At 38.2% G+C, this 16,168-nt stretch overlaps 1 protein-coding gene and 1 pseudogene across 1 annotated transcript in view; one reads left to right on the top strand and one right to left on the bottom strand.

The window, feature by feature from the left end:
• Thsd7a (thrombospondin type 1 domain containing 7A) overlaps positions 1 to 16,168 on the top strand; it is a 364,412-nt gene that overhangs the window by 135,853 nt on the left and 212,391 nt on the right. The window contains exon 2 of the mRNA XM_028755943.1: positions 15,200 to 16,031. Coding sequence (XP_028611776.1) covers positions 15,200 to 16,031 — 832 coding nt within the window. The remainder of the gene's footprint in view (positions 1 to 15,199; positions 16,032 to 16,168) is intronic.
• LOC114611298 lies at positions 1,766 to 3,918 on the bottom strand (annotated as a pseudogene).

Here is a 16,168-nt window from a genome sequence, read left to right as displayed (position 1 = left end):
CTCTTCTGCAGAAATCATGGCTACAATTTTGAATTATTGGTTAAAACTCTATTACAATTCTTCAGACATGCAATTGGCAACGGAACATCATCAGAAAGTGAAGTTAGGGTATATTATTTCTAATGACTACCCACTTAAAATACTGAGTACCAAAGTGAGAAGATAGTTGTTGCTTACTTGAGTTGCTCAGTGCCTCTTCCTGTGTTTAATAACACAAAGAAAAAAATTAAACCTATAATTAGGCCTTTATTTTTTACTGAAAGGTTTTAAATAAATTGCCTTTAGGTTCAAAGAACTTTAGAATTTCCTAAGCCTTCAAAGTTGGCAGTCAGTCTCTTGAAACTTGCATTACGTTGCTAGATCATGATAGGTTTGTAGATTTCAAAGGAGGTAAATATGAATGTAAAGTGTGGCCTAGTGCTTATTGCAATCACACACATACGTAGTGAAAGTATATATAAAATGTACACAGCACATATTTTCCATTTTGTCATGTTTGAATGACAAACTCTTGAGTATTATGACTCATGCTGTTATGTTACCATTATTACTTTCCATGTTCACAATGGCTTCATCATGACAAACTGAAGTCCTGCATTCATCACGCAATAACCCCCTCTATTTCCCTTCCCTTAAGCAACAGTATCATCCATTTTACCTTCTTTTCTACAGATTTATGGTAGAATTTATGGTTCAAATCTATAGGTTCATATAAAATTTACTTAGTGAAGAGCAACTATTATGAAGCTCTTAGTAACGTTTTCTTTTAAGACCTTACTGAAAGCTAACTATAGGACCATCAGAAACCTCCCAAATGTCTCCTCAAAGTCCTTTTTATGACAGATTCTTCCCACTATTCACTTCCTAACATTAAAATTTCATGCCTTACATTTTTGCTTATGGCAACATAATTTCAATAGATATTATAATGTCAGTGATAGTTGCTATATATAGACACAATGTGATGACAGCGTTCTCATCTCATCTCTATGTAATAGCTAAACAGTTGATTGTATCACATGGTTTCTACCAACAATGAGATAGCGACATGTTGTCATCCAAGTTGACATTTATCGTGGCTATTGTTTTGCCCCTTGTAGAGCCTTTATCAGCATGTGACTAGAGGACTTGGAGGATACCTTATGAATGTATAGTAGTACTTAATTCAAAAGAATATATGTGAGAGTAAAAAAATGCAACAATGGGCAATGACAGTGGGGGGGGAACACTAGTATTCCTATTATCTCATTATCTAAAAGCAGATATCTTAATTACAAGAGTAATATAACTTACTAAAGAGATACGTTCAGAAAATTTGTACTATTGGAGAGAGTTATCCAGGATGCACCGAACAAAATGATGTTTTACTTTTTTTTTAACTTTAAACAAATTTTTATTACACAAAGGTTGTCACATAATTGGATACTTCTCTACTTTGTACACAATTATTCCCACTCTCCACACAAAGATTGCTTCTGATCTCATGTGGTGAGCCATTGCTACAGTTCTGATACTAACAGAACTGATGTAAATTGAAAGCAGGACACTGATATATTGCTTTTGCACCCGGTATCAGAAATATACAATTGTTGGCAGTAAACTATTACACATTGTCAATGGAAACCAGTAACTGACAGTTACAGTGATCAGCCAGCCTTCTCTTCATTCATTTTCTTCAGGTAACTTCTCTGAAGTTATCAGTGAAGAATCTTCCTTGAGCTTCCTATTACAGTTCATTGATGAGGGCAAAACACAATACTAGGAGTTACAACATGCCACCTCTCATATTCCCTCCATTCTACCCATTGCACCCATTCCAGGGTCCTTCTCTTCTTTAGGAATTTCTGTCACTACAGCTTTGGCTGCAGTTAGCAAGGAAACTAAAAGGCCCCCAGGGAGGGGAGACCCCCCACTCAAGCCACGGGAGATCACCCAATGACTCATGAGACACTGATCTTGTTGCAAACACAAGAGGTGAGGTTTATTTTGGGGTAATCAATGAGTTGAGACCCGTAACCCACACAGGGACAGAGGAGCTTCAACCCCTAGCTTGGGAAGTGTAGGATATTTAAAAGGAAAAAAACACACACCAGGGGGAGCACTGGGCAGTACCAGTGGAAAGTCCCAGCCTATTATTCAGTGTGTGAAGGGTTCAAGGAATAATCATGGGAAAGTACAGGCCTTTTTTCTCAAGAACTCAATCTTAGTCAACCATATCATCCACCTTGTGGTCAGCCAAGTTCTTGTTCTTGGAGCACAAAGCCCTAGAACTAGCCTACCTGCTCTCCTGGCTCTTTTTACTGCTAGTCTGCTAGAAGTTAAAATTTTATTAACCCTTCGAAACTACCCCAGAAGCATCTAGTAAAGCCGTTCTTACAACCTTTGGTGGATCAATGATTCCATTTTCCACCATGTTCAGAAAATCTTCAAACATGGCATCATAACCAACTTCTGAGGAAATCTGCAGAATTTTCTCAACTATGAAAGATCCTTCAATACCTGCATTCTTAACCATTGTCATTGCAGGAATTTTGAGTGTTATTGTAATAATTTCTATACCTATTTTCTGATCTCCATTAGCAGGCTTTAATGAATCCAAGGCTAGGATGCACAAAAGCAGACACAGCTCTCCTCCCCTACCCCCCAGAACAATTCCTTCCTCAACAGCTGTTCTTGTAGCACTGAGAGCATCTGAAATGCTGTCTTTTTTCTCATTCATGTCCACATTACCTCACCCTCCAAGTTTCAGTACAGCTACTCCACCTGAAATTTTAACAAGTTGCTCATTCAGCCTTTCCTTTTCATATTCACTAGTTATGATGTCTAGTTGCTCAGTGAATACATTTTTTAATTTGAGCTTTGTCACCATTTCCTTTCAAAAGCATGGCATCATCATTGGTGACAATGACCTCTCTAACTTTTCCTAAGTCATGAGCTTGAACATCTCCAAGATTTAGATTCAACCCCTCATCTCTAAACATGACACTACCAGTAGCAATAGATATATTTTTACTCTGTTTCTTCCTATTGTCCCTAAACCCTGGAACTTTGACTGCTACAACCTGAAGACCAGCTTTGACCATGTTTGAAACCAGTGTGCTTAGAGCTTCTCTGTCAACATCTTTAGAGATTATGACAAATGACTTCTGATGAGCATTGGCAATTTTGAGAGCAGATACAATGAGCTGGACACTAGAAATTTTCTTTCACTCAAGAGAATATAGGCATCATGGAATTCACATTTTTGACCATTTGATATGTTAATATAATATAGGGAAATGTATCTTCTACCAAACTTGATGCTTCAATAATTTCTTCCTCATCATTCAGGGTTTTTCAATCTTTCCCTATGACGATGCCCTTTCTTCCAACCTTTTTAACTGCATCAGAAATGATGCTGTCAATGTCTTTGTCCCCATTTGCAGGACTTGTGGCAATCTGAGCAATTTCTTCAGGGGTTGTCACAGGTTTAGATTGTTTCTTATGTTCAGCAATTACAGCATCATTGGCCACCATCACTCCTCTCTGGATTTCCACAAGATTAGACCTCCTTGTCAATAGACTATGCCAGAATAATAGCAGTGGTAATGCCATCCCCAGCCTCTTCATTTGTGTTATTGGCAATATCCTGAACAAGTTTAGCACTGATATTTTGTATTTATCCCTTAAATCAATTAACTATGCAACAGTGACCCCGTCATTTGTTTGTTTGGCACTTCCTCAGCTCTATTCAGTGATCACAGTGCTGCCCTTTGGCCCCACTGTAAATGCTACAGCATTGGCTACCAGGTCTTCACCTTGAAGCACTAAGGCTCAAGCATCCTTACCAGAATTTACATCTTTGGCATAGGCCTGAGTGAAATGAGGAGCCAATTCCTGGTACACTGGTCTCATCTGGACTGTGGGTAGTCAAAGCATTTCTGGGGGGCGGGGGAGCATACCAGGTGAAGGGGTGAGTGAGGGACCAAGCACAGGGCTGAGGTTTTACTATTAAAGTAGATGTACATGGATTAAACGTCAAGGGCCTGTCTGGGAAAATAACTCAGTCCATAAAGTGCTTACTGCATGAACATAAACACCTGAGCTTTTTCTCCAGTACCCATGTGTATATCAGGCACAAGAGTGGAGGTAGGACAATTCATGGGATCATTGGTCAGTCATCCTAGCAAAATTAGTTAGCTTCTGTTTCAGTATTAGACTCCATCTCAAAAACCTGACATAGAAAGTGGTGGAGGAAGATAAAGGAAGAGCCCAGAATTTATCTCGGCCTCTAAATATACACACACTTATAGGTACCTATATAATAAAAATACACAGAGTACACACATGATCCATGAGCATGTGCATGCATTTGTACACATGCAAACATACAGAGAGGGGGGTGGGAGAGAGAGAGAGAGAGAAGAAGGAAGGAAGGAAGGAAGGAAGGAAGGAAGGAAGGAAGGAAGGAAGGAAGGAAGGAAGAGAAAGAAACATTATTGATATTACAAACACAATTTTCCAATAGCCACTTTGGGAATACCAAAATCTTAAATTCTAAGATGTTGGAAGACAACTCCAGAGGGAAAGCCCATGCTTACAAAACTTGAGAAAAGAAGCAAACTGAGCACCGGAATGTATGACTTTCTGTTTCCTGACTGTGTGACCAGAGATGTCATGGCACCAGTAGATGTCATGCCTTCCCCACCATGATGGACCCTTCCTTCCTTCCTTAAGTTGTTTCTGTTGCGTATTAAGGAGGGTAACGAATAGAAAAGTCCAAGAATAGCCGCTTAGTTTTTCTGTCTTGTGAATTGACAGGCAGTTCTATAATGCATTTCATGAAGCATTCATCAAGAAAATCTGTGGAGTCAAAACCAGCCACCTGTAGTGGAAAATTTAATTGCACATGTTTGCATTGACTTTCCCTTAATCTCACTTTCCTGTTTTACTCTGTGCCTTATTCTATAGCTGTGGAATAATGCTAAAATAAGCTATGCCTTTGCTTCAAGTTCTACTTTCAATAAATAGAAGAGAACATATGCTTTTTAAAATTTTTGATTAATAATCACTATATCATCAGGAATTTATACTGTGGATGCTCATAATTTTTTGTATATTTGATTCTTTTAAAAACAAAGTATCCTCCCATGCAATACATTGTGACCACAGTTTCCTCTCTCTCCTCTCCTCTCATCCCCTACCTCCTCTACACCAGATCCTCTCACTCATTTTCCTTTGCAGAAAACAGCAGGCCTCCAAGACAGAATAGCCAAACAGGACAAAACAAGACACAATAAGATGAGACAAAATCCCTCACATTGAGATGGAACAAGCAACCCATTAGGAGGAAAAGGACTCAAGAACAGACAGAAGAGTCAGAGACACAACTGCTCTCATTGTTAGGAATTCCGTCAAAACACCAAGTTAACAGCCATAGCTTATAAACAGAGGGCCTGGTATAGACACATAGAGACCGGATGCTTGCTGCTTCAGTATCTGTGAGCCCATATGAGCTCTGTTTAGATGACACAGGGTGCCATATTCTCCTGCTGTTCTCCATTCCCTCTGACTCTTATAGTCTTTCCTTGCACTCTTGCTTGGTTCCCTGAGCATTAGAGGGAAGGATGCTATGGGCATCTCTGCTGCCAGAAGACAAGGCACCATCTTTGAGTGTAGCAGAATAATATTAGAAACCATTTCATTGATTTTGGGTTTTTTGGTCAGTCATGTCTGGTTTTATCCCAAGTCTCTAAGCTATCCAATCTCCACTTCCTGGCTATCGAGGCAGTGTAGAGCTCAGACTGTCTTTTATGGGGTAGGCCTCAAGTTAAGCCAAACATTGGCTGTCCACTCCCACAAGTTCTGGGCCATCATTGCCTCAGCACACACTGCAGGCAGGACAGGTTATAGGTGGAGGGTTTTGTACCCGGGTTAGTGGCCAAGTTTCTCTTTCCATATTTTGCAGTGTACTTTCACATGCCGAAGAGACTAGAACATAGGAGTGAAGACTCCATGCAGGCACAGCTCTTCCTCTCTATATTTAACGAGCTGTGTGGTTGTTGTCCTCTGCAATAGCTCCTCCCCTCCCCCACCCAGACCACTCCCACCTCCACTTCACCCCACCACCACCATCCCCCATTCTGTCAGGTTTTGAAGAGTGACCTTCTGTCTTATCATTAGCCAGGGTTGTTTAGGGATTTGCTCTGGACTCTCTTGGCCAGCAACTCACCCAAATGCAATCAAGTCCCACCACTGCAAGCCTTGTCTAGCATTCAAAAGATGGTCAATTCAGAATCCATGTCTTCCATTAATAGGAGTTCTCACAAGGGACATCTTCATAGACTCCAAGGAGTTTTCACTGGACTGGGTTTCAAAATATATCATCAACTAAATGATGGAACTACAAACACATAAAACTATTGCAAAATACGTCATCCAATTTTATGAATAGTTCAAAGAAAAGATAACTTCTTCAAATTTATTTGTATTAGATATTTGCTTAAACAGCAGTGAGGAGAGATAGAGATAGAGATAGAGATCAATATTCAAGTGTGTGTGTGTGTGTCTGTGTGTGTATCACTCAGCACAAAAACTGTTACAGTAATTATTTATTGGGGTGTAGTGACTGGATGGACTTCTATCTATTTTACTGAAAAATATAAGTTTACAACATGAATTTTATTTTTTTAAATTGCCAAATGTTTTGACTCTCTTATTTGCTTTAACAGAGAGTAATTTAACAAGCTTATCATTGCTTTGGCTAGACATAATTACAAATTCCTGTAATAAAAAATTTGGAAAGTTGAGGCAAGAGGATCTGTAAAATATTATCACATAAAGGGTGAATCTTTTTACATGAGGAAAAGGTACTTACTTCCTTGTAATGACATTTCATTTTTCATGAGATGGTGAGAATAAATGATATAATGCATTTTGTACTATATTTTTATCAAAATAGAGCCCAGAGCCCAGAAGCCCGAGTAATTTTCTCAAAAAGACTCAAACATGGTTGGTCCTAAAAATAGGTTATTCTATTTAGTAATTGTTAAACAGATTTCCTAGTTCCTAGTTTTCATTCCTTTTCTCATCAGATTTAAGTGTGTTCCAATTTTGAACACTTAATTTGATACTCTTATAATTTTTATGAGAGTTTAATTACTTATTGAAGATGAAAGCACATTTGACTTCCATGGTAATCATTCCTTATCCACCAAACTGATTTGTCATTTGAGAGTTACACTTTAAATTAAATTTAATAAAATTAAAATTCAAGTTAAAGAGCTATGGGCTCTTCTTCTCACTATCTTCTTCCTCCTCCATTTCATCCTTCTCTTCTTCTTTTTTAAAGAAAATGTATTCATACAATACTTCCTGACCACAGGTTTCCCTCCCTCATTCCTCCCAGCTCCCTGCTACCTTCCCTCTCCCTCAGGTCCACTGCTCCTCTGTATCCTCTGCAGAAAAGAACTTGCCTCCTAGAGAAAACAACCAAACAGGGCAAAACAAGATACAATAAGGCAAGAACCAAAGCCCTCATCCTGAGGCTGCTATAAGGCAACCCAATAGGAGGAAAAGAGTCCCAAGAGCAGACAAAAGAGTAAGCAGTCCCCTTAGTCTTTAAGAAAGGAGTCAACATAAAATAAAATGAAATGTAAATAAAATATCCAATAAAAAAATTATAAAAAAAAGAAAGGAGTCTACCAAAACAGCAAACTAATAGCCATACCATATACACAGAGGACCTGTGCATTTATGGCTATGGAAATATTTCAAGACAGACAATTGAAGCACACACAACTGTTTTTCACAGCAAATCTTTCGGCATGTTTCAATGAGCACAGGGCAAGCAAGATTGTGTTTTGGTTCTGAAGAAGATCCTGGCAATCTCAGAGACATTTTCAGGCCTTTTTTGGGAGATAGCAGTCTCAAAGGACTGGAGTGAAAATAAACCAAGTGTGGGTAGAAGGTGAAATAAACATAGAACTACTCCAGCAGGAATTCACATTTGGAGCAACAGTTATAGAGAGAAGAGAGGGATGGTTTTATAAATTGCCATTAGCAGGACTAATTGGTACACTTTCCATGGGCACATCATGTAGAAGAGCTGGAAATTGCAACGCTTTGAGCCAAATTGAATATCTACCCTACCACACACTCATCTTAGTATTCTTTTTAATACCAAACTGATTGGAAAATAGCTGTTCCTTGGGAGAATATCAATTGAGCCATGACACAGTGATGGAGCCAAGTATTACATAAGCATAGCTTAGGTATAAGCATAGAGAAGCAGATTAAGTGACTATGAGTACTTAAGTCTGTGTGTATATAGTGAAATGAAATTATTTTGTATAACATTATGAGATGTAAATGATGAATATGAAGCAAATTTATCCTAATCCTGTTTAAATATTTAGATTTATGTAATTGCCCAGTAGATTGGTTAACAGCAACGTATGAAGTTACTTAGGATTGAGACATTCTCTATTTAGCAACAATTCCATATATTTTCAGTAAAAACCATATGGATTCACTTTTACCATCTGTAAATTTTAAAATATAATTTTATAGCAAACAAGACATGTGAATCAGTGCAGAATAAAGCTCAGTATATGTTCTTTGACCTTGTGCTAAGCAGGACATGCTAGTCTAGAATTACCTTCAGGATGGAAAACATATTGTCTCATTTGAAAGATGCAGATGGATTTAGCCAAATAAGAACCTGCCTCATTTAAGAGTTTTATAGCAAACAAGAATGGAAAGTAGTTTGCATAATTTTCTCATGTTCCTTTAATAGTATTTATCCTTTATAAGACTCTTTAGAACAGTTGCTGGCCACCTGTCAATAACACAGCCTTTTAGGGACTCAGTCTTTTACTGTTCTAATGCCCTTGACATATAAAATCAACAGCCTTAATAGAAAAGAGTGTTGAACTAGTTAAGACAACTGCTAATTTTGAATGTCGCAGTTCATCTTCTGTCAAATGAAACAGAAATTGGAATTACACGAATAAAATAAAAGATGAGTTATAAAATTCTCCCTAGTAAAGTAAAAGTAATCTATTTTTTTTCTGAATTTTTTCAAAATTGGTACACAGTTGCATTTTATATACTAGCTGCATGGAAACCAAGCCAAGTGCCATTCACATAATGTTTTCTTGTCTAAGTGTTACTTAATTTTACATGCATTCTACTTGGAAATAATTGTTTTGTAATTGTATTCATGAATAAATACTTTGGGAATACAAATAGTTGCTTTTACTTATTTTTTGGTAGAAAAAGACAACTAATGTTTCTCTCCAGATTTGCATAAAATTTGTCAAGCTCAGTGTTTTACACATCTTTATTGACCTACATCCTAGACAGATTTTGCATGATAGTGAATAAACACAGTCTTACAATCTGTACACAGGGAGAGATTTCTATTCATAAAGTGATAGTATCCAAGCCTTGAAGAAGAAAGCTGTTTATTATTCATTTGTCCAATTAGATTTCAACTTCCTCTAAATTATCATGAACAAAAAGAAATGAAGCAGATTTCAACCCATGGGAAATTCTTCTTGTTCTTGTTAGAAAGCACATACAAATCACACCCTGTCTCCTCATCTTCTGACTCATGGTAATGCTAGCTGTGGGACTAACTTTTATCCTTTATGCAGAGATATTTGACGCTGTGTGTTACTGTCTCACATCATGCTTGGCAGTGAACCTTGTGTTTCCCTTAATAGAAATTGCACATTTGGTTTTTGAGCTGTATTTTAAACCTTGTGTGCTCTTAGAAACAGGGTAGCTAATTCGGTTAACTATGCTTGGTTGTCAAGAGCAATTTTAGATGTGGTCTTCATTCTAGGCAGTGCGTGACTATTTCAAAACTGCTTGGAGGGCATAAGTAGACAGCCATTCATTGGGTATACTGTGGAGAAAATCTGATCTTTCATGAGAGTACTTAATTGGACACAATGCAATACCCAAGGTGCAACAAAAAGATAAGACTGTAGTTAGAGCCTGCAAGGTGGATGAGTTCTTTGAATAATGATTGTATTCCCACCTCTGCTTTTGCGTTTACTCTCATGTATGTTTTTCCTTAGGTTCATTATAGCTCTGTGTTGCATTTTTGTGGAATATGCTATTATCTAGTTCTCAGAGTGAGTGTATGCAAAACTGAACAGTGTTATCTTTGAGGAGTCAGTTAATAAGAACCTGTACTGGATGTGAACCATATTTGCATTTGTAATGTCCTTTTGTTTAGAGATTGAAATATCTTGAGAAAGAGATATAAACTATCTAATACTAGTTGTCCATTAAATTAGTGTCAGTGCAAATTTTATAATCATAAATAAAATAAAAATATATGAAAGATGGTCCACATATATGTATGATATCAAATACAACCAAATAATAAAATCAAAGATAAATTATAAGCTTATATGAGTGTCTTTATGTATCACAGGACTATGTACAATAAATATATACCATGGAATTTTTTAATTAATAATTTAAAAGAAGAGTATTATACAAAAATATTCTTACTTTTCTAGTAAGTGAGATTTACAATAAATGATATCATATGTTTCTGTGCATCAAAGCATCAACAAGAAAATTTTAAAATTCTGTTGTTCAGTAATTTATTTTCATTGACTGTTGTGTAGCTATCACTTACCAGTTGAAACATTCACTCCAGGGCAATAGAGGGAAAAGCATACAACTCAGGAAAGTAAGGAAACATGATCTAAAATCTAAGAAAGTTATGAAGCTTACAGAACTGGTGCTCATCTTTTTAAAAGATTTTGTATTAAAAATAATTCATATAATAAATTTTGATCATGTTTTCCCATCTTCCCCACCTACCTACTCAACTTTATGCTCTCTCTCTACATCTCCTTCTCACTTGCTCATTCTCTCTTTCTCTTACTCTAACTCTCTCAACAGACAAGACACAAACAAATAAACAAAACAACAAAACCAGGAAGCATACGTACAACCCACATCCACAAAAACAGAAAAACAGAAATCAAAATAAATAAGCAAAAACCTATTAGATAGGAAATACCCAAACAAAGTGAAACAGGATAAGAACTGTAAAAGACCATTTAGGCCATTTTGGGTTGGTCAACCACTCATGAGCATGGGCTTAAGCTGAAGTGTGGTTTATAAACACAGTGAGACTCCATTGGAGAAATCTGATTTTGCCTTTGTCATTGGGTATCAATTGCAGATAGCTTCTTATGGGTGGGAGCCTGTGTTTACTTACTCTGTGCTAGGACCCCTTATGTGTACTGCCACAGTCTTTGTGAGCTCATATGAGTATCAGTTTTGTTGTGTACAAAAGACCCTAAACCTTGAAAGGAGAGCTTGAAGAAGACATGCTATCATCTCATTTAGGACTTTGTGCTTCAGACTCTCTCACCTGTTTCACCGTGTGTAGTTGTGAGCCATCCATTGCAATAAGATACTTCTCTAATGAGCGATGAGTTATATACTGATCTATGGGTATACCAGTATGCCACTAAGAGTCATTTTGTTGCTATGTTCCTTTGGCAGAATAATAGTATTCAAATGTTATTGGAATAACTAACCACTTTCTAATTAGAATTCTACGAGACAGAACAAATGTCTGACCCTGCTAATGTGGCTAAGAACCTGAGACTAGGTAGATCATGGACCTTGGAGAAAATGTACTAATATTATTCTGCTCTAGGACCATAGCTTGTGTCCAATCTTATGTGGGCTGTACATGACTGCTAGCAAGAGGAAACCTGCTTATTTGAGGAGCGGTCTGCAAGGCAGGCAGAGAGCTCTAGAGATATAGTCTTCATTACTACAAATATAGGTGATATTTGTAGTAATGAAGCTGTTTGTGAGTTGTCCTTGTATACTTCTGTTAGTAACCCCCAGTGAACTCATTAGTTTGCTAATAATTAGGTGGAAACATTTCTCTGGTCTTTCATTGGTGTCCTATGTGAGGAGAATTAATTTTTATTCATGTCTCTTCACAAGAAGGAATGCAAAGCCAATTAACCAATCTTTATAGTAGGGTAATCACTATGAACATTTTCTACAAAATTCTTCTTTTGGCTTTATTCTGGGAATAAAATACTAAATATTCATTAATTGGTATAATCTCATAATTATTGTCAAAGATGGAAAATAATGGTACATCAATAAATTCTCAGCTAGGCTTTGTAGCATGTGCCTTGAATCCCAGCACTTGGGAGGCAGAGGCAGGCTTATCTCTTGTGAGTTCAAGACCAGCCTAGTCTAAAATGTGAGTTCCAGGAAAGCCAGTGCTACATAAAGAAACTCTGCTTCAAGAAAATAAAAAGAAAGAAAAGAAAGAAAGAAGAGAGAGAGAGAGAGAGACAGAGACAGAGACAGAGACAGAGAAAGAAGACATACTGACAGAGAAAAATTATCTTGGGTTTTGGATTTAGATTCAGAGTTAGCACAAGGCACCCATGCTTTAAAATATCAACTGAGCAGCATGTAGTTTAGCCTTGAGTCTAATATAAATGTGCCTTCCTGTGGGAAATAGGATAACAGTTTTGTTCAAACACAATGGAGAGAACAAACTAAAATTAAAGCTATGTGAAATTAATCCTAAAGTTTTATACATTCTATAAAGTTTCCTTATTAAGAGGCATCTTTAGCTTTAAGATTCTCAGATGGAATATTTTGCAAGTCTGTAAGAAATTATCAAAAGTATTGTAGGAAGACAATTTACAGAGACAACGTAAAAATAGGATTAAAATATCATTCATTAGGTACTTTAAGTTGACACTTTCAACAAATTCACTGTCTTTTTTGTTTATAAAGCATTAACATCAACATCTAAGAACACTATTTTCTGAAGTTTATTTTAAATCCTTATACAATTTTATATATGAATTTAATGAAATAATATTTTGGATAGACCAAATCTATTATTATTTTAAGTGAAAAGATGACTAATTAGCCCAATATTTTGGACAACTCACTATTGTGTTTACAATTTTGTGTCACTTGTAAAAAAGACAACATCATCAAACATCCTTTTTTTAAATAAACATAGATACCATAAATGCATTCTTTGCATTTCTTCTCCTGTAGACTAATGGTGGTCTGCACAGAGGGCAGCATTGTAACCTAAAACTTTAAACGTAGGCTTTATTGGAGTCCGAGTGTCAGAAGAGCTGGGGCGAAAATGCAGCTGGTTTTATTGTTCATTCAAGATATGAATTTGGAGAACCAGACTCATTTCCTGTCCCCTTTTTTTGTGGCACATTTTATCCTTCCTTCGCCATCTTGCCTGAAAAAAACCTTATGCATAATCTAGACATGAATAAAAATAAATGTGAAGCCAGACCTTTTCTTATGAAAGTAGGGCTGAGGGAAAAGGGCAGCAGTTTGTGTGTGTGTGTGTGTGTGTGTGTGTGTCTGTCTGTCTGTCTGTCTGTCTGTCTGTCTGTCTTAGGGAACCCTATGACTATCATGTAAAATTTACTTCCTTAGGACTTGTTGATGACAATCAAAGGTCATCAAATAAGTCCTCATCTTCATGACAACATTTTGAAACTTATGTGTTTATGTGATCTTTGTGTTAATTCACAATTCTAAAATGTATTTTTAATTTAATATTACCAGAATTTGTAAACACCCTGAAAATAGTATGAATTGCCTTAGAAAAAAGAAATAGATAAGACATGTATACTTGGGGTCTTTTCCATTCATCATCTGAGAGGCTTCCTCTGGCAGCAGATGGGAGTGGGTGTATAGAGCCACAGCCAGACATAATGTAAAGAGTGTCTAAATCAGATCCTATCAGACCTCTGAGCTTGAACCTCTGTGAACCTGAAGGGAAAGGAAGAATGTAGGAGTCAGAGGGTTTGAGGACACCAGGAGACCATGGCCCACCAAATCAACTTAGCAGGGCCCATATGGGCTCACAGAGACAAAAGCAGAAAAGATGGTGCCTCCATGAGTCTGCACCAGGTGCCCTGTACATACAGGTCCTCTGTACATAAATTATGGCCGCTAGATCAGTGTCTCTGTGGAACTCTTAAGTGTGGGAGCAGGTGTGTATCTGGCTCTTTTGGTTGCTCTTGGGAATCTTTTCCTCTATTTTATCTGCCTTGTTCAGCCTCAATGTGAGGGATTTAGCCTTGTCTTATTGTATCTTGTTTTATCATGTTTGGTTGTTGGTTTTTGGATGTCTGCTCTTTTCTGAAAAGAAAATGCATGGCGGGAGTGGATAATAGGGGACTGCGGAGGTGCTGCAGCTGGGAGGAGTGGAAAGAGGACAAAGTGTGGAAGTTGTGGTTGGATGTATTGTGTGAGAGAAGAAGAATCTATTTGCAGCAGAAAGAACGAAAGAAAGACAGGAAGAAAGAAAGGAAGGACAGACCACGCCTACTTAAAAAATGTTCTAGAATAGCAAACCCCCTTTCATACTCAAACAATTGACTCAAGTGTCCCATAAAATTCCAACTTATTCATATTGAACAAATGAATTAATTGAAAGAAGTCAAAGTCAGTGTTCAACACAAAGGTCAGACTATTGAAAAGTTTTGGGTTTTAGCTTATTAAATGCTTTTACTCTTCTCTATAGTTCACTAAGAAGGTTTCTTTTATATTTACGGCAAGTACCCTTTAAAAAAATAAAAGATTTTTGATTTCTCAGCTTTAGTTACCATGAAGTTTCACTTTAAATTCTATCAGCAACACGGTACACGGCCATTAGACTTCTTCCAACGTAGCCCGCAACAATAAAAAAGCAGGAGAGGGAGAGCATTTTTCTGCAAAATAGTTAATTGCCCAGGCAGAGAAAGCCTGGAGGAAAAGGCATTCACTGGGGCGATTTTCTTTACCACTTACTAAAGCAGAGTTCAAGGTGTGAGGCATGAGTAATGGGTTTTCTCTGTGACTAGTTTCTGATGCCCTTTATGAGCAGCAATCTCGATCTACCTGAAATAAAGGAAATGAATCAAAGCAAACTTTTAGTAATCCCAAAAGGGCCCGAAGTGAAATTGCCCCAGCTGTTACCTTATATAGACTCCTTGACACAGTTTCCTCTTGTAAAAGTACTCAGGGACGAGTGTTACTTTCCAGCTGTCTCGTTCAGAGACCTACTTTATAAGACGTCGGGAAGTTAATGTACTAAGGCTAGAGACGTCTTTCTAAAATGGGAATACCATGTCACTTTCTTCCTGCAGCCCTGCTAAATAACTCTTGTGCTGTTTTATAGGTCCCTGGGGACGGTGCATGGGAGATGACTGTGGACCGGGCGGCATCCAGACGAGGGCTGTCTGGTGTGCTCACGTGGAAGGATGGACAACGTTACATACGAACTGCAAGCAGGCTGTGAGACCCAGTAACCAGCAAAACTGTTTCAAAGTGTGTGACTGGCACAAAGAGTTGTACGACTGGAGGCTGGGCCCCTGGAATCAGTGTCAGCCTGTGATTTCAAAAAGCCTCGAGAAAGCACAAGAGTGCGTGAAGGGGGAGGAAGGCATCCAGGTGAGAGAGATAATGTGCATCCAGAAGGACAAAGACATTCCCGCAGAAGACATCATCTGCGAGTACTTTGAACCCAAGCCCCTCCTGGAACAGGCCTGCCTCATCCCTTGCCAGCAAGACTGCATCGTGTCTGAGTTCTCGCCCTGGTCTGAGTGCTCCAGGACCTGTGGCAGCGGCCTGCAGCACCGCACTAGGCACGTGGTTGCACCGCCACAGTTTGGAGGCTCCGGCTGTCCAAACCTCACCGAGTTCCAGGTATGCCAGTCCAACCCCTGCGAGGCGGAGGAGAGCATGTATAGTCTGCAGGTGGGGCCCTGGAGCGCATGCTCAGTACCACACTCACGTCAAGCCAGGCAAGCCAGGCGTCGTGGCAAGAACAAGGAGAGGGAGAAAGAAAGAGGAAAAGCTGTGAAGGACCCAGAGGCCCGTGAGCTCATCAAGAAGAAGAGAAACAGAAACAGACAAAACAGACAGGAGAACAGATATTGGGACATCCAGATCGGGTATCAGACCAGGGACGTGATGTGCTTAAACAGGACTGGGAAATCTGTGGACCTCAGGTAAAGTCTAATTACCAGTAACATACCTATTTCCTGTCTCCAGAAACAATAGAGACTTCAAAGCACTGTACTGACTCCTGGAATAAGCTTACGACAAATATTCCCTAGTGCAAGGCTTATGGACTTTGGTAGATCTC

Source organism: Grammomys surdaster, unplaced genomic scaffold (assembly GCF_004785775.1).
Source record: "Grammomys surdaster isolate TR1022 unplaced genomic scaffold, NIH_TR_1.0 126091, whole genome shotgun sequence".
Lineage (NCBI taxonomy): Eukaryota > Metazoa > Chordata > Mammalia > Rodentia > Muridae > Grammomys > Grammomys surdaster.
This window is presented reverse-complemented; position numbering and strand designations above follow the sequence as displayed.